Here is a 20,244-nt window from a genome sequence, read left to right on the forward strand (position 1 = left end):
AGGGTGATAATATAGGCTATCTTAGCCCTGTCTGAAGGGAAGGATGATGGTTGTAACTCAAAAGTGAGAGCACAGGGTGTCAGGAAGCCGTTGCAGGCACTAGGGTCTCCTGCAAATCGTTGAGGTGGAGGGAGCTGGGGTTTTACTCATTAGAATTACTCATGTCTTGTCACAAAAATCAGCATATAATATTCGGTTACATGTGCATGTGAACAAAGGCATTTAAAGAGATAGTTCATCCAAAAATGAAAATTATGTCATCATTTACTCACCACAGGTTGTTCCAAACCAATATGATTTTCTTTTTTCTGCTGAACACAAATGAAGATATTTTGAAGAATGTGGGAAAATGAACAGTTCGGGGGCACCACTGACTTCCAGAGTACTTTTTTTCCTACTATGGAAGTCAGTGATGCCCCAAAGCGTCCTGGTTACAAACTTTCTTCAAAATATCTTCCTTTGTGTTCAGCAGAACAAAGAAATTTATACAGGTTTGGAACAACTTGATGAAGTTGACAGATGATGTCAAAATGTAAATGATGACAGAATTTTCATGTTTTGTGTGAACTGTCTCTTTAATTCAGCAATTTTCTTCAGGTAAACAGGTAAGTTTAAATGTTAATATAATTGTAATTTGTTGGGTTCAGGTGGGTCAGATTCTGTTTCAGATGTTTCTATAATGACTCACTTTCTGTTCCAGGCTAATATGAAGGAAAGCTATGTAAACACTAAATTTACTAAATTGTTAAATAGTGCAGGGAGTACTGGTACTGGCATTGGTATCTGGAAGCATACAGTATTTTTCAAAACATAAACAAATATGCAAAGGGCAGAGGGGTTGTTTTGACTAAATGGTCTGGTCCACATTGCAGCTTATTCTGTTCTGGACAAGAAGGAGAAAAACATGTAAAGTAACCAAAGATAGTTTATTTTGTTTTACTTGCCATTTATGGGCAGGGATAATCTGAAATAACCAGTGCTGCGACATCATACTTGTACATATATGACCCTCCAGAGGTGACTTTAGCAGTTGTGCGTACGTCTCTGCGAAAGGATTTTTTTTTTTTTAAAGTTGAGGTAAGAAAATTACAATTTTACGCTTGACCGTAATTTACGATCATGTTAATGCTGTAGAAAAAAGAAAAAAACATTTTACTATCCCAGATGTAACTTGTTCAGATAACTCAAATATTCAAGTTGTCACATAATACAACTTCACATTTCAAGTTGACTTAAAATTTTACAAATGAACACTAAGTTAAATCAACAATTCTTACCGTTTACAGCCAGAAATTGCCAAAAACACAGTATAGGCTAAACTCTATGAACTTAATAGACAATATGTTTTGAGTATTTCCATTTGTTTCCAAATTGCTCTTGTCTCTTATGTTTACCATTGTAAATTAAAATGTTTAAAATGAAATAGGAATGGGGGGTTGGTCATGGAGAATGGCTTAAAAAATTGTTTGAACAAGTACATTTGATTTCCAGAGTATGCATGCCCAAGATTTAAAATGTTTGTTTTCTCTTTGTTACATAACATAACATACTAATATTTTAAATGAACTGTGTTGCAACACTTATTGGTCACCCCTGATCAACAATGTAAATAATAATAATAGTAATAATAGTAATATTATTAATGATGATAATTTAAAGGGATAGTTCATCCAAAAATGAACATTTTGTCATCATTTACTCACCCTCATGTTGTTCCAAACCTGTATGAATGTCTTTATTCTGCAGAACACAAGAGAAGATATTTTGAAGAATGTTGGTAATCAAAAATTATGTATTGTATTTTTTTTCCTACTATGGAAGTCATTGGCTACTGTCAACTGTCTGGTTACCAACATTCTTTAAAATATCTTCTTTTGTGTTCAACAGAACTCATACAGGTTTTGGACAACTTGAGGGTTAGTAAGTAATGACAAAATGAAATATTTTGGGTTAATTATCCTTTTAATGGCATAACTTATATTATTTTTTATAGAATTTTGTGTTAAACAGCAGTGTCAAGATATCTTCAAGATTATGTTTTTTGCAAATTTTTTTGCGCACGATGGAAAGTTTTGTCCATCGACAAGATGCAAGATGCAAAAACATCTTCAATGAAATAGCCATTTAAATATGAAAATTACTTGCATCTTGTCATCACAAAAATGAGCATATATTTACATGGACACGGACAACTTACATTTACATGTAGATTTATTACTTTTATCCAAAGTGACCAAAACGAATGAGTAACATCACCAGCAAATTGTCATAAGAACCAACAATATTCAAGTACAGCTATATTCCTGTATCTCAAAAATGAGAGCATGTTACTAACAACATGGGTTCGATTCCCAGAGAATGCATGAACTGATCAAAAAAGTATACTGTAAGTTCCCGTTCAGTCGGTCACGTTCAACGCCACGAAAGAGTGATCCGACTGTATAGGAATCTCTCCAGAGAGCCAATCTATTTCGAGTGAAACTAAACGAGCCAATACACATTGGCGTACAATCATTTGCAGCAGCTGCTCTGCCACACAGATATATAATGAGCAGAAGTGTGTTTCAAATGCTGATCTTACTAAGAGTGTTGGCATTCAACGAGCAGCTCTTCAGGAGAACCTCTGGCTAAGGCTGGCTAAGGGTTACACGTGCATCCCTCCATTGGAATGGGCCGTTGCTAGGCAACTGCCCTAACTCCACCTGGCGGGGGCAGCTGTGTCTCCCTTCCCAAGCCTGTAAGCCAGGGGTGTCAAACTCATTTTCACTGAGGGCCACTTCAGCATTATGGCTGCCCTCAAAGGGCCGGTTGTAAGACTTTTAAAATGTTAATATATTGTCTCTTTATTTGATTATTACTTACTTAAGTTACAAATATTGTATATGCATTTGCAGGGGTGTTTCTAGGTTTTAAAAACATCAGGGGATGAGCCCGAAACATCAGGAGCTGGGTATGATTTGATACAGATAATATTGTATTATTGTATATTAAGGTGGCCCTTATTTTTCAAGTTTTGATTTATAATTGTCTGACCCCCTCAAGTTGTTCCAATACATGAAAAAATAATTCAGGCAAAATATGAGCTCATTTGAACAATATTTAGAGGTGGCTCGATGACATTGAAATTTTGTATAATCAGTTATTATGCTCAATTTGTGATAATTACCACTTGCCTAATTTTATCTAAACTATTTAAATTACATGCTTGCTTATTTAATGGCAATTCTGAATTTACACCTATTTTGCACAAAATATATTCTATGCATTTCTTGCAGAAGCATAAATTGTGTTAACGACGGGCTAACGAAGCCACTTTCACAGAAATGCGTGGTGTTAAGAAACTCTGAACTATTGACTTTGAACTGTGCAAACTTAGTCCAGGCAAAGTAGCGTTTTACGACAGACTAACTGTAAAATAATTTTTTGCATCTTAGATAATTTCTATGAGGTGTCCAGAACAACATACTAAGTCCTAAGAAATCCTAGTTGAGGAAAAATGTTAAATTCTCACCAATCTGAGATGTGTGCCAATAAGGCCAGACAACAACACACCTCAATGGGGCTATTTTTTCCTTTACTCCTATCAAAATGAAACTTAACACAATGAAAGTACCCACGAAAAGTATTTTTTTTGTATTACAAGTTTCTTTGAAAATTTATTTTAATATGCAAATGAGCTATACACTAATCGAATATGCCCAAAATACACCCAAATAGGCTTAATTTCTTCCTTTACTCCTACCACAATAAAACTTTACATAGTAAAAGTATACATGAAAAGTAACTTTTTTTGTATTACAAGTTTCTTTTGAAATGAATTTGAATATGCACATGAGTGCCACACTTATTGAATATGTCCTAATTTGCATATAGGCAGAAACACCATTCATATGTATGACAAATACATCAACCCGATCTTCATCCAATCATCCTACTGCCAATGGGTGATGGCAATGCTGCTTTTAGACTGGCCTCTAACCTGAAAACTGCCTGGCTTGGTAGTACCTGTCAGGGGTATACTATAACCCCCACTGGTATATAGTCTTCAGGGTCGGTAACAAAAGGTAACAACAACATGGGGAGGTTTCTTTTTGATTTTTTTATTTTATTTTAGTTTTTTTTCTTTAACTAACCTAGATATTGCTGTTGCTAGCTAAGTCTGATGTGTGGCCCGCCTGGTCTGAAATACTTGCTAACTACAAAAAGAGAAGCAGTTTTGGTGTCTGGCAAAATTATTTTAAAGAGCTGGAATGTCTGGAAAGTGTGTCTATCTGGTTTTTCATCTGTCTTCTGTGTGAGAGTGAATCGTTTAGTTGGTAAAAATGACTTCTGCCTGTAATCTCGTAATCTTACCAACAATACCAATCATTTGTAAATCTACCAGCCCAAATTTTAATCTCACCACGTTACTAATGACTAAGATGGCTATTTCTGACTTTCTTCTGATGTTATCTGTGGGGAATGTCATTAGGTAAGGCTTGTTGGAAAAAAAAAATAATAATAATAATTTAGAAAGCAACTGGAGGCAAGATTGTGCAATCAATTCTTAAGGTCAATATAAGTCTTTTTGTGGCAAGTGACCCAGGTAAGTGTGGCAAGTGACTTCAAATGTATTGTGTTTATTCATAGGTTAACTTACTGAATGGACATGAATGTGTTAGTTATTTGGCCCCTGTTTTTTCTACTTGTGACTTTATGGTTTCTTGGCCATAAGTCAATTAGGCCTAGTGTTGAGCTCATTTGCATATTTAAAATAGATTTTTCAAAGAAACTTGTAAAACAAAAATGTTACTTTTCACTTTCACTGTGTGAGGTTTGATTGTGGTAGGAGTAAAGGAAATGTATTTTGGGTAGCCTATATTCAATTAGTGTATAGCTCATTTGCATATTCAAATTCATTTTCAAAGAAACTTGTAATAAAAAATTTGACTCTTCATGGGTACTTTCATTGTGTAAAGTTTCATTTTGATAGGAGTAAAGGAAAAAAATAGCCCCATTGGGGTGTATTGTTGTCTGGCCTTATTGGCACACATCTCAGATTGATGAGAATTCAACATATTTCCTCAACTAGGATTTCTTAGGACTTTTAGTATGTTGTTCTGGACACCTCATAGAAATGATATAAGCTGCAAAAAATTATTTTACAATTAGTTCTATTTTTGGCTCCAAAATTAGTTACTTTGCCTGGACTAACTGTGAAAAGATGCGTATCATCAGTTATCTTACAATAGTCAAATGTATGTTGTGTAAGATATATTTGGTTAAATAATTAATATAGTACTCACATTGAACTGTGATCAAGTAATAGGCTATGTGATTTGATGCATTCTGCAAACTGTGTATAGTATTGAATACAATGCTCAATGCTAAATGTTTTAGAATGAAGAATTTTGCTGACTTGTAGAATTGCCTACAAAAACAGCGAACTTTGATGTGCTTGAGCTACCTCTAAATATTAATTTTTTGCCCCATTTTTTTTCTGGGGTGTTTTTAGCATAAATGGAACAAATCTAGCGGGTCAGGCTGCAGAAAAACGGGAAAAAAATTTTTTTTACATTTAAGGGCCACCCTATTGTATATATGCAGGGGCAAACTGGCTAAAAAATTCAGCCTTGGCACTGTTGCCACACCAGCACACATTACCACACAGTCATGCGTATTCAAATGTGAGGTAGTTAAGGGTGTTCGGGGGCATGCTCCCCCGATAAAATTTGGATTTCTCGGACCTACATACAGTATGTGCATTTTAAGGTGTTTAAAGGCCAAAAAATTTGGATAACAATAGCTTTAAAAGCATGTCAGTGGGCAGTAGCATAAATTATTTGTCAAGATAACAGATTCTTAAAAATGAGAATGAGGATAAATGTTGCAGTGAATGATCCACACTACAAAATGGAAATGCAGAATGTTTCTGCTTATTGTTGACAATGCACAATCACATATTCCAAACAGGAATGGCCTTAAATGAGAAATCTTTCAAGGATTATTTTGCATAGATGTTACATTTCAATCAAAAACCAGTGCAATCTTTTTTTTGTCCAGAGGCAAATGAGCAATTTATATATTAGCATTAAAAAGATTGGTTTCAGCAACTTGTTTCTTTCCTGAGTTAATCAATGTTTTTGGCACTAATCAGTTTAAAGTTCAATTGTTCACTCCTAAAGACAGTCACTTGTCGCCCACCTACTGGCTTAATGATGCAAGTAGCGCAAACACAGACAAGCGGAGTGATACAAATGGTGAAAAGGCTAATACTGGTACCTATATTAAAATAATATAAAATATCAATATATTATTTTTCAATCAGTTCTATGCAGCAGAATCAGATTTAACAGAATTTTTTTTTTACCAATTGTCAAAATAAAGTATAGTCCTACAAAGCTACTTTTATCAGAGAATGAGCAGAGCAGGGAGAGGACCAGTGAACGAGAGGATCGTGATTCGTGTAATTTTACCAATGTTACAGCACAGTAGTGCTATTGCAAAAAGAAACAAGTCCAGAGAAATTTCATGTCGGCACGTTTTTTTAAGCGGACTTTGCCTTTCCGATGAGCGTGAGCAGAACTCGCAACACTCACACACACGGAGGTTGCTTGAGGAACATTGAGCAGAACGCGCTGTGGACACGGAGCAGAGAGCACAGCGCACACACACAGCGGAACCGAGCGGAACGCGTTTAGAAGTTATGCATCTTCGAAAGCGGACTCGCACGCAAAGTCATAAAACACGCCTATCCAGAGTCAAACCATCGCCGAACACGGAGGGGCGCGGCGGCTTTTTAGTATATTTCGGCCAAAAAACGAAAATGTTATTTTCGGCCGAAAATTTTCAGCAGCCTAAATTTTGTTGCATCCCTAATTTTAAGACACCCATATGCTCTCGCAGGCCATATAAAATAATGTGGCGGGCCGGATTTGCCCCGCGGGCCTTGAGTTTGACACATGTGCTGTAAGCACTCGTTGGACTTAACTGGCAAGGCTTACCGGGCCTGTGGGGAAGCTGCCTCTGCCCTTCACGCCATGGCGTTGTTGCAGGTCCATCAAGCCAAGGCACAGAAGGACCTGCACAAGGGTGGTAATGATCAGGGAGGCGAGGGTGGCGAGATGATTAAATCCTCCTCTGCCCCCCTCGGGACCTTGCCCTGATGGTTAGAGCACTTCAGGATGCTCCCTTTGAAGACTTTGCTGCTGGCTGCACTAGCCTCTATCAAGAGGGTAGAGGACCTGCAGGCATTTTCAGTTGATGAATCGTGTCTAGAGTTCGGGCCAGATGACGACCATGTGGTATTTAGACCCCGGCCTGGCTATGTGCTCAAGGTTCCTACCACTCCCTTCAGGGATCAGCTAGTGAACCTGCAAGCGCTGCCCCTGGAGGAGGCAGACCCAGCCCTGGCTTTGCTCTGTCCCGTCCACACTCTGTGACTGTACGTGGACAGAAGTCGAAGCCTCAGGACTTCAGACCAGCTCTTTGTCTGTTACGGAGGCCAGCAGAAGGGAAAGGCTCCCTCCAAGCAGAGATCAGCCCACTGGATAGTGGATGCCATCGCCTTGGCTTACCAAGCACAAGGTGTGCCTCACTCTACGAGAGGCATTGCATCCTCCTGGGCGTTGGCGCGTGGCGTCTCGCTAATAGATATCTGTAGAGCTGCGGGCTGGGCGACACCTAACACGTTCGCTAGACTTTATAGCCTACATGTAGAGCCGGTCTCATCCTGTGTTCTCACCCTAAAAGGGTAGAAGCACTGAAAGGCCCGGCTCTGTCGGCTTGCTGCGCCCTACTGTGCGCTTATTGCTCCAGAGTGAAAAACCTGTTGATTCATCCACCACCCTCGGAGCCTATAACTTCCTATAGGCCTTTATCTGTTGAATCCTTGAGAACCAAGTCTAGGCTGGGTTCCATATGTGCGACCCTGCGGGGATTCCAGTTGAGTATTCTTCCACAGCTGCTCCTAAACGAAAGCCTGTGTCTTTCTCTTGGGTTAAGTCACCCCAGTATTTCATATGCAGTACAACTTTCGGGTTAGTCCATATGTATATCTCCACATAACTCCTTCAGGGAAGAATGTGGCTTCAGCAGTGTTCTCCTTCCTAAACGGTAAGGGCACGCTTTCCCAGTGTTATCCAATAGTCTCGCTGTATGGGTTACCATGGAACACCAGTGTCAGACATTCTCTGTGTTAGCCCTCTCCTATCGTCCTTCCAGGCAAGAAGGGGCAGGAGGCTTGCTCAAGGCACTAGAACGGGGCAGCTGCTGTGGTGCTTTGGTGGGGATTCCTATACAGTCGGATCACTCCGACGTGGCGTTGAACGTGACCGATTGAAAGGGAACGTCTTGGTTACATATGGTAACCCTCGTTCCACTGGAGGAACCTGCTGCTCATTATAAACCCGCACTGCGTAGCAGAGCAGCTGCTGCAAATGATTGCATGCCAATGTGCATTGGCTCGTTTAGTTTCACTCAAAGTAGATTGGCTCTCTAGCGAGATTCCTATACAGTCGGATCACTCCGACGTGACGTCTCCGTTCCCTCCTTCAGGGAACGAGGGTTACCATACGTAACCGAGACGTTACTTTGGATAAAAGTATCTGCCTTTAATCCTGTATGTTCCAGCAGATTCAATCTTACTAGACCGAGAAAGTACCAGTTCCATCAAAGGTTTCACTCTACACTCTTTCAAAAACTGCATGGACCAGTTTTAGACAGCAGATTGCTTAAATAGTACCTTTTCAAAACTTGGTACAGTAATTAAAAGTTAAAGAATAAAATGCAGAAATTGTTAAAAGAAAAAGTAATGAATACAAACCAAAGGGTTTGGAAAGTTCTAATGTTTAATTAAACATATGGAGGTGCATTTCTTGACAAGTAGCCTATGTGAAGACGCGATAAATTTGCAATGTACTATTTGTATTCACTCCTTACAGAACTGTGACAGAAAATGTATGTTTGATCATCTCTTATTAGAATCCAGCAGAGAGGATCTGTGTGTTCAGTCATGGAAAGGAGTTTGTTTGTGCTGCTGCTGTCAGGTTGGTGTGGTCATGTGTAATCTATATTTATAATAATGTGTACACATACAGATGTTTAACAAGTTGATTTTAACAGGGCTCTTCTGGAGCAGTTCTGCTCTTTCTCGTCAGTACCACTATATAAATGTGAGAATGTCGTGGCCAGAGGCTCAGAGTTACTGCAAAGCGAAGTACACTGACCTGGCTACTGTAGACACCATGGATGATGTGAACAGGCTGGTGAATACAGTGGATGCTGTATACAGTGGATCAGTGTGGATTGGACTGAAGAGAGGGACACAGAAACACTGGGCTTGGTCTAATGGAGAAAACAAATCTACTCAGTACTTTAACTGGTTTTCAGGAGAGCCAAATGAGAATGCAGATTGTGTATGTTTTAATTCCGGGTTCTGGTATGATGATAAATGTAGCAATAATCAATTGTTTGCATGCTACAATGGTGAGTTCCCCTTTACTTAAAAAAAATGTGCAGTTTAACTGGGAAAGAAGAGCTATGAAATATTTTTTTTTTATTCATCTCTCAATAGAAAATAATGGATACATCTTGGTAAATAATCGTAAAAATTGGAGTGATGCTCAGAGCCACTGCAGACAGTATTACACAGATCTGGCCACCATCCAAAACTCTGAGGAAAATACACAGATAACTAATATTCTTTCATCTGGATATTACATCTGGATTGGTCTGTTCAAGGACTCTTGGGAATGGTCTGATAAATGGAGCCGCTTCTTTAGATACTGGACACAAGGACAACCATCCCAGAGTTCAGGATCTGGTGACTGTGTTGGCATGTCAAGAACCAATTCTGGGAAATGGGCTCATGAAAGCTGTGATCTGGAGTATCCTTTTATCTGCCATGGAGGTGAGTTATCACAGTTAACAGAATCAAATGATTAAAACAAGAGATTTATAGATCATTCTTGAAACAGACATTACAAACAACTCATATCTTTTCATTTATTGATGTATCTTCTGTGTTAATGATGACGAACTCTTAATTTCTCTAGATGAGACGTTAATTAAAAAGCAGATCGTCAGACTGGAATTCTCCTGTAATGGAGAATGCACATTGAATGATCCTTCACTACAGACTGCCATTCTGAATGAGGTTTGTATCTTCCTTAAAAATTGTGTTCAGTTTCAGTGTCAAATTTTGGGTGCATAACAGTACAACCCGATCTCACGGGAAAACGTACAAATTCTACGAGGTGGCTAATTCGTACGAATTCATACAACCTCACTCGTACGAATTAGTAAGTTTTTTGCAAAATCGTACATATTTTACGAATTGTCCAATTCGTATGAATTCATACGAATGACCTACCCCTGACCCCGCCCCTAAACCTACCCATCACGTGGGTTTAGACAAATCGTACAAATTTGTACGAGTGAGGTCGTACGAATTCGTACGAATTAGCCATCTTTTTATCATTCGTACGAATTGGTCGTGAGATAGTGTTGAACAGTACCATGACAGCCGCCCACAACATCACATAGCATTGTGCTTGTGAGTTTTGAGCAGGCAAGCAACTCTCATTTGACTTATTATTTTTTTTTTTTGGTCTTCTCTAGATCAGTGAAAAGCTAAAGATCATGGGACTGGAGAGTGACAGCAAAATAAGCTGGAGAAAAGGGGAAGGTGAAGAGGTGTTTCATCAGAAGATCAACCGTACAGCGAGTTCCAATAATTAATGTAATGAGGAGTAATCTTTCATTTATATCTTTATATCAAAATTTGAGGAATATAAAGGGGTTTTTATTTTTAGTAAAAGTAGATTGATTAAATGAATTGTAAAGTAGTTTAGTAAAAAAGAAAAATAATTAAACACTATGAAGTGTCATATAATATAATATACTGTGTTTACCATTTACTATAGTTTTGAAAGGTGATAATTTTTTTTGTAAAATCATCATTAAAAGTATACTGAATTTTATATAGGTTCTGCAGAAATAAGGGGTGTAAGTATGATGATATCTTTCTAGTAATGAATATGAAAAAAACTTTATTGATGAGATTTAATTAAATTTAATATGCTATATGTGTTAAAAATAAAACTTTGTAAAACTAAAGATAAGAAATTCAGCTATTATTAATTCATTGACCTCTCTCTCTCTCTGCATTCTGAAATAGCATGAACGATACATAAAGTAGATAAAGATATGCTATATGTGTTTAAAATAAAATTTACTTTGTAAAACTAAAGATTTGGAGTTCGACTATTATTATTTTATTATTATTTTTTTATTAGCATTGGAGCTCTTGCATGGAAATCTCTCTCTCTTTATCTCTCTCTATCTCTCTCTCTCTCTTTGTCTCTGCATTCTTAAATCATAATAACAAAAAAGATATATAATATGTATTTATTGCATTTGATTTAATTGTGAAAGTGACTTTAATATGCGCATAGCCTACACTGTGTTTTGTTTTTTTGTTGTTGCTGCTTTTGTCATTAATACTATTGTTATTCTTAGTCCATCTATAATATATTTTCAGTCATTTTAATTCTAAGTTTTTTTTTAAATCGGATGTACCCGTAGGTGTATACTGGGTAAGGTTGTACCAACAGAACTCAGGTTAGGTGTTATTCATCCTTTCACCACCAGATGACCACAAATTACACCGGTTTGAGAAGCGCAGAGAAATGAACCGTTTTAAAGCATCATGTTGCTCCCAAGCACTGAACATGTCTCCCTAATCAGAACACACCTGATTCAGTCCACAAGTTTGTAAACATGAATGGCCATATTGTATAATATTGTATATTATACACTATTAATTTATGACATTATTTTTTTGAATGTTGTTCTTTGTCAACAGCTCTATAAATAGTAATAAAATAATAGTTGTAATAATTGTGTATTATAGGTTTTATTTATTAATGCTTTAGTTTTAAAAGCAACATTTTTTGATAATAACATTCAATATTTTTGTTAAATCACCATTACAAGTAGCCTATACCAATGATTTAAAAACCCGCTTTGTAAAAAAATGGTCATAATTTTAACTGTAAAAGACTATATCCTTTACTATATAGGAAAACTGATATAACCTTACATTGATTTTACACTAAAGAAAAGCACTCAAAAATACAGTCAAAAACAGTAATTGTTCTGAAATATTATTACAATATAAAATAACTTATCTATTTAACTCTTTCTGTGATGGCAAAGCTCCATCTTCAGCCTCTTTAAACTCCAGTCTTCAGTAGTGATGGGACGGTTGATACTGGGGCTCCGATGCTCTGACGCAGTTTTCAAACCACTATTATATTGTATCACACACTGAAACGATGCTTGTATTAAAATGACAATACCACGTGATTGATGACGTTTGAAGATCTATAAAAAGGAAAATGATTATCGAGGAAGCATTACTTATGTAAATGATTTAACACTATACTTCCCTATAACATAAATTGTAAAAACATAAAAATAAAATAAAGAACACCCAAAAGATTTCTGCTCATGTCAATCCTAATTTTGATCACTTGTATTTTTTATATTGATCACGTGAATCCGTTGACCAGGCTACACATGACACAAGTTGTGGTCTCATTGGCACAGATTAATTTAGAAGAGATTAGATAGAACTGTATTGATCCCAGATTGATTCCACTCTTGTGTCACAGACTTTCGAAGCTTTGTTTGGTCACGTGCTTTTTCTCTGCGGTGATTTGTTAGATATGATGGAGAAAACAAGTCTGACCACCAGATGTCACTAATGCGCATTGTGTTAAAAACTTTTTGACACAATTTGATGAAAGCCTCGGTTTTCGTTTTAAGTTTTAAATTGTGTTAAGCCGTGTGCACACTGACTCGTCCAGAGATTTACATCATCAATCAATCACACTTTCGGTGACTGTGAGCTGCATTACATGCGGGATTGAATGGTGGCTAAAAATAAATCTTTAATGTTAAAGGGGTGGTTGAATATGATTTAACTTTTTTAACCCTTGTGTTAACCCTCAATTTGACCCGTTTAGATTTTATAGTTGCTGGAAACCTTATAGTTTTTCTTGATATTTTGTGACTTTTTCTCATTTATCATCATGAACATGCATGCAAAGTTTCAACATGCTGGTGTTTTTTGACATATACAAACAAAATTACTGTCCCTTTCGTGATGTTCGCGGGTCAATTTGACCCGCATATTTTAACGCTCTAAGGCAACTGTATGGACCCAAAATAATAACATTTCTTGGTTATACTTTGTTATTTTATTTTTCTACTACCTTATGAAGCTAAAAAATTAGGTTTTCCACCCTTATTTCAATACAGAAAAATATTTTGTCAGCCACAGATGGTAAAAAATTACCTATCATTTATTTTTTCAAGCTACCTGAAATAATATTAAATCTTTTTTTTTTTTTTTTTGATATTTTGTGACTTTTTTGCATTTATCTTCATGAACATGCATGCAAAGTTTCAACATGCTGGTGGTTTTTTTTGACATATACAAACAAAATTACTATTACGTTTGTGATGTTCGCAGGTCAATTTGACCCCCATAGGCTGTTCAAAAGCAACTGTATAGACACAGCATAAAAACATTTATTTTATGTATCAACTGGGCATCAACTCCAGTTCTAAAGTGTAAGTGTATCTAAAAGTGCTCTAACCCAAACCAAACACACTTGAAAAAGCTAAATCATGGTGTTCAGATTTAATTGCAAATTACAAATGAAAATCTTTGACAGACGCAGATAGTAAAATAAGCTCTCATTTATATATTCAAGATATCTGAAATATCTTGAGACTTCGACATAGACAGCAGGAAAAATTAGCTCAGATTAATTGATTAATTGTTCAGTTATGATGTTCTAAGCAACAACAACAAAAAAAAAAGTTAAAAAAAAATGTATATTCAAATATATATAAATATAATGTATATTATAAATTTTGTCAAAGCAAAACAGTTTTAAAAAATGGTTAAAAAACATTTTCATTAAACCATATCTTCAGATATATATTTTTTGGAATATTTGACAAATGTTGATATTAAAAATTTACAGTTTGTACCTGAATCTTTGTTGTTTTTCATAGTGTGATTTTTGAGGAATTGTATTGAATCCAATGCGGTCAATTTGACCCGGACCATAAGGGGAGTGCACAGAATTCCAACATAACACAAGGGTTAACTTTAGTTACTGTGTAATGTTGCTGTTTGAGCATAAACAACATCTGCAAAGTTACGAAGCTCAAAGTTCAAAGCAAAGGAAGATATTTGCTTTTAAAGAAATCGTTTTTTAAGGACTACAACAAATGGCTGGTAGGGACTACACAACATTCCTCCCGGGTAAGTGACATCACCAACCCTAAAATTTACATAAACCCCTCCCCCGGGAACGTGATTTAGAGGCCCTGTCCCAAATGGCACACTTCATATGCACTTTCGGTCTTGTGGACTTACAATGGCTGCCGCGTGCGCGTGTCCATTAAGTCCGTGAGAACGTAGGGTGTCCCATTTGTCATTTTAGGCCTCAGAAGGGTGCTCGCGAGCACCCCCTTTTGCTCTTGATATGCGCAAAAAGGCATTATACCACCCCTTTAATTTGGCCATGGCTTGTCAAGACAATTTAACAGTCGTCGTGGACGAAGTCAACACTGCAGGACTGTGAGTTCAATCTTCTGACACTGCCAGAATTTCGTCAGAGGTAAAATTTGATCGCAACGATCATTATTCGGCTGTCGGTGAACATGTCAAACTAATGATCATAGACTTCTGATTTTGGCCTAGGATCTGAGGAATCTTTTAGGATTAGCAAAATTTGTCTTCAACGGCCAAATCGTGGCCGAAATCGTACAGTGTGCATCCGGCTTTACAAAATGATATACTTGGCTTTATGTGCTAATAAAGTTTAAAAATATGCTTAATTGTGCTTCTTTTTAGGCTTGCAGTCTATGAAGATAAAGGCAGCAACCTTCCAGTCCATGCTTGCAAAGCACACAGTCTGTTTGATTAAGAAAACTGCCTCTCAAAGCATGTACAGTACATGTTCTGTGTGCATTCACCACCACCACCCTTATCAATGATTTGTTTAATCATCTTTCAGTTCCTCTTCTTTTGCTAGAACAGCAGCACACATAAACAGCAGAGAGGGTCTGTGTGTTCAGTCATGGACGGGAGTCTGTTTGTGCTGCTGCTGTCAGGTTGGTGTGGTCATGTGTAATCTGTATTTATGATGATGTGTACACATATGTATGGTTTAACATGTTGATTTTAACAGGGCTCTTTTGGAGCAGTTCTGCTCTTTCTCGTCAGTACCACTATATAAATGTGAGAATGTCGTGGCCAGAGGCTCAGAGTTACTGCAGAGCGAAGTACACTGACCTGGCTACTGTAGACACCATGGATGATGTGAACAGGCTGGTGAATATAGTGGATGCTGGATACAGTGGATCAGTGTGGATTGGACTGAAGAGAGGGACACAGAAACGCTGGGCTTGGTCTAATGGAGAAAACACACTCACACAGTTTAGTGCCTGGGATAAAAAAGAACCAATCAGTCATAACGAATGTGGTTATTTTGCCTCTGGAGTTTGGTATAGTTATCCATGCTCATCAGATTTACACTATATTTGCTACAGTGGTGAGTTTTGAGTTGTTATCTGTGTAAATGTGTAAATGTAAATCTATCTTGGGTTGAAGATGATTCTTCTTTTCCATTCTTCAATAGAAAGTGAATACATCAGGGTACAGGTTTATAAGAACTGGAGTGATGCTCAGAGCTACTGCAGACAGCATCACACAGATCTGATCACCATCCACAACTCTGAGGAACAGAATACGATAAAGAGTATTATTCCATCGAGATCACAGGTCTGGATTGGGCTGTTCCAGGACTCTTGGGAATGGTCTGACAAGTGGAGCCTCTTCTTTAGAAACTGGGCAGCAGGACAACCATCCCAGAGTTCAGGATCTGGTGACTGTGTCGGCATGTCAGCAATTGATTCTGGGAAATGGGCTCAATACAGCTGTGATCTAAAGCATCCTTTTATCTGCCATGGAGGTGAGTTATCAGAATCAAGTTATTAAAACAAGAGGATTGTAGATCACTCTTGAAACAATTATCTTCTATGTGGAGGATGACTTTAACTCTGTATTTCTCTAGAGGGCAAGATCATTAAAAAGCAGATCGTCCTGAAATTGTCCTGTAATGGAGAATGCACATTGAATGATCCTTCACTACAGACTGCCATTCTGAATGAGGTTTGTTTCTGCCTTAAACATCATGTTCAGTTTCAAATTCAGGTGCAGCAACACAGTTTGCTGAGTATGTATGTACTGGATGAAATGGTGTTAAGAAACAAGAATGTGTTCGGATACATTACCTTACATCCAACCTTGTTGTTGTTGTTTAGAGTTAAAGATGAAATCCAGCCTAAAAAGGTGTGGCATAATTTTAAGTTTTATTTAACTTTTAAATAAACTTTTATTTAACTTTCAGATAAGTGAAAAGCTAAAGAGCATGGGGCTGGAAAGTGACAGCAAAATAAGCTGGAGAAAGGAGGAAGGCAAAGATGTGTTTCATCAGGACAGCAGTTTCAAATAATAGGTTAAATGTACCTCAATGGATACCTTCAGAGTACCTCTTTAAAATGAGAATTAAATACAATGGTATGTTTGACTCCAAAGCTTGGGTCAAAAAACAACACATTTCACATTGATGCATTTTTTTGTAACACCTAATTCAACCCAGTAATTAGTTAGGAAAGAATCCAAAAAATGTAAATGTAAATGTACTGTATGTAATTTGTGTACATTTTAAATGATTGCTGCGGACCAGGGTTGGACCATAGTAGTAGCCTACGATCCATAAAAATCATAAATGGTCATATTTAATTACTAAATTATTGAAATTGATAGTGAAATTATTTTTATCAAAAGTTGTAGGCCTTCAATAACCAGCCTGCCTACATAAATGATTCTAGCTTAACTTAGAATTAGCTATTCTTACACTTTTACGTTTAGTTTTTACTTATGTGTGAATATTGATGTAACAACAACATGAAATACTTAAACATTAAAATAAACATTAAAAGCATACTGAATTTAAAATGTTCGAGAGTATACTCTCAGAAAAAGGGAACAAAAGCTATCACTGGGGCAGTCGTACCCTTTCAAAAGGTTCACCTTTGTACCTTAGTTAGCCTACCCCTGAAGAGTACATAATTGTCAAATTGACCGCTTTTGTATCTTTTTTCTGATAGTGAACAGTTCGAGATGTGTGAACTAGTGTATTCCCCTATTTGATATGTAAATTATAATAATAATAAACTTTGTTTTATATAGCACCTTTAAATGTTACTTCTCAAATCGCTTTACACAGAAAATATGTAAAGGTAAAAAGTAAATGCAAATAATAAGAGAAATAAAAACATCAAAACAATAAACTAAACATATTACAAATATCCAATATACAAAATACAACATATACAATATACAAAATCACATATAAGCAAGTCTAAAAAAGTGAGTTTTAAGCAAGGATTTAAAAGCACTAAAAGATTCAGCATGTCTAATCTCATATGGAAGAGAGTAGACCAGAGTTTTGGATCAAGGGAAGAAAAAGCCCGGTCACCCATAGAGCGCAAACGAGTTGAGGGAACAGTCAGAGGAGCGGAGATCAGCCTTGGAGTGTAAACAGTTAAGAGTTCAGATAAATAATGGGGTGCTAGGCCATGCAAGGCCTTATAAGTAAGCCTAAGTATTTTAAAATCTATACGAAACCTGACAGGGAGCCAGTGTAGGGATTAAAAATTGTGTTGATGTGCTCTCTAGCCCGGTACCTGGCAGGATTCTGGCAGCTGAATGCAAAATGCAATTGATTTCGAGACCCCTGCAAGCAAAGCATTGCGATAATCAATATAGGAGAAAACAAATATAGATCAATTTCTCTGCTACAGTAAATGAAAACATGGGGCACAATCTTGCAATATTTCTGAGATGAAAAAATTACATTTTAACAGTGTGTTCTGGACATGAGGGTCAAATGTTAAGTGAGCGTCAGAAATCAACGTTTCGTTTGGAACTCCAAGACAGAGCCATCAACATTAAGCGTTAAAGATCCAGCTTTACGTAACTGGTGGGTTGAACCAATTATTATAACTTCTATTTTATCACTGTTAAGGCAAAGACCATTTTGATTCATCCAAATTTTTATCTCAGAAATGCAGTGTTCCAGAAAAACAACAGCCGCATGATCACCCGGTTTTGAGTAAATGTAAATCTGGGTGTCATGTGATACTTAAGTCCAAGAGGAAAATATATGTTAAAAAGTAATGGACTTCAAGTCGATCCCTGGGGAACAAAATTCTGACTGAGCCAATTTTGGACTTGTTTCCACCCAAGGCCACAAACTGCCGGTCTGATGGGTAAGACTTAAACCCGTTTAATGCAGTCTAAGTGATGCCAAACACAGATTCCATACGAGTGAGTAAAATGGAATGATTGACTGCTAAGATGATATCATTCTTATAATAAATTTGAGGGAAATAGCCTAGGAAATATTCTGTACATATTATTTTCAGATGATGCTTATGTCCAATTTAAAATGTAGAAAACACTGCCTTTCTTTTTAAATTGATGAGTAATTTAATACAATAACTCAAATAAACTATTTGGTTTTTTTGCATATGCAAAAAGACAGAACATTTGCATTGTAAAACTAAATGTTGTAAATTCGAACTCTATGAATTCAGCATGGTATTAGCATTTTTCTGTTGACATTTGGCTAGCTATTATGCAAAGCTGTCTGTGTCTTTAAAAAAGTAAATTACCCTTTCATGGAAATGACTCTTTATAAGTATTCTGGAACAACAACAAATATTGAAAACCCATTAGGAATGAAAAGCATGCAGTGTCAATTTTCATACAACTGTTTATACTAGTAAATAAAATATATTTGACAAACTCCACAGAGAACCAAAAACTTATTCTGGGATTTGGCATGACATGTCATTTTGCATGCTGGGTGAGTTCCCCTTTATTTTACGATACGTAAAATAAGTTTTTTACGTTTTTGTTTTATGGTACGTATGGATCTTTTTACCTGCTCATTACTAAATTTCTTGAGAAAATGTTTTAACCAATCCTGAAGCAGGAGGCAACTTGGTCAGTTCATCAGTCGAATTTGCTGTTACCATACAGGTCACAATATCACAAATGCTTTATCTTATAACTAGTTCTACCAGAAAGACTCGGGAGAATAAATACTATAACAATTAACATTTATTAACAGCCCAACAAGCAATCAAGTTCTTTGGCGTAGGCCCCGTCCGTAGCTTGCAATCCGAGGGTCCGGATCTGCATATCCTGCCTGAAGATGAAGGCAGGGGCGCAGCCGACCCCCTGCAAGGTATAGGAAGGGACCATCCTGGTGGTGGTGGGGTGGATGGAGGGAAGAGACCATCCTGGTGGTGTTGGGGGGGATGGAGGGAAATACCCATCCTGGTGGTGGTGGGGTGGACGGAGGGAAGAGACCATCCTGGTGGTGTTGGGGGGATGGAGGGAAATACCCATCTTGGTGGTGGTGGGGAGGATGGAGGTGAATTGAAGCGTCAGCATCTGCGAACTCAGACGTGTGTAAGTACCAATCTTTTTATACCACAAGTATAGGAATATGATTGGATAGATGAGAAGGTAATAAGTGACGTAACAATTGAGTCTTCCCGGCAGAGCTTCATTGCTGTCAAATCGATTAACATAAAAGTTTGTGTTTATATCAATGGTGTCACTAGGACCATTTTACGAGGGCTTTAGGTTGTTCAGGTTATGAAGATAATTCAGTTAAAACATTAAATGGTTCTAAACAAGAACTGATTCTCAATTCTAAATTCCCAACCCCATTCCTAGCTGATCAAGTGTTTTGCTAGTGTTTTAACACCTGATGTATTGGTGTGTTGAGAAAAGTGTTTAAATATGTAAATGAAGACATGCATAACCTTCCAAGTTTTATTTGCTTGGTCTTCCAGATCAGTGAAAAGCAAATTAAACTGGAGAAAAGGAGGAAAAGAAAACTGAAATGAAAATGAGCACCAATCTATTACCTATTATGTGAAGGCGGTATTGCTATTTCTTTTTGTGTGTGCTGAATGATTCACTCCCATGTTTGACTTGCAAAAAAAAAAAAAAAAAAGCAGCTACTATTATTTTGTTTACAAAATATCTGTGAAGGACTTTGTGACCTATTCAAAACCACCTGTGAGGATCCTGCC

At 37.1% G+C, this 20,244-nt stretch overlaps 2 protein-coding genes across 2 annotated transcripts; both read left to right on the forward strand.

Annotated features, from left to right (window-relative positions):
- Nucleotides 1–6,941: 6,941 nt before the first annotated feature.
- On the forward strand, nt 6,942–10,719 carry LOC311087013 (uncharacterized protein; the record flags this gene model as incomplete). The annotated part of the gene is made up of 5 exons (XM_084120271.1): nt 6,942–7,074; nt 9,103–9,395; nt 9,607–9,889; nt 10,035–10,135; nt 10,600–10,719. 5 exons carry the CDS (start codon nt 6,942–6,944, stop codon nt 10,717–10,719), a joined length of 930 nt encoding a protein of 309 aa, XP_083976397.1.
- Nucleotides 10,720–15,074: 4,355 nt separating this feature from the next.
- On the forward strand, nt 15,075–17,268 carry LOC311087423 (C-type mannose receptor 2-like). Its single transcript, XM_084120746.1, has 5 exons — nt 15,075–15,177; nt 15,255–15,617; nt 15,705–16,037; nt 16,140–16,237; nt 16,476–17,268. The coding sequence occupies exons 1-5, from the start codon at nt 15,144–15,146 to the stop codon at nt 16,578–16,580; spliced, it is 933 nt and encodes a 310-aa protein (XP_083976872.1). The 5' UTR covers nt 15,075–15,143; the 3' UTR covers nt 16,581–17,268.
- Nucleotides 17,269–20,244: the final 2,976 nt, after the last annotated feature.

This window comes from Abramis brama (assembly GCF_963993115.1).
Source record: "Abramis brama genome assembly, chromosome: 7".
NCBI lineage: Eukaryota > Metazoa > Chordata > Actinopteri > Cypriniformes > Leuciscidae > Abramis > Abramis brama.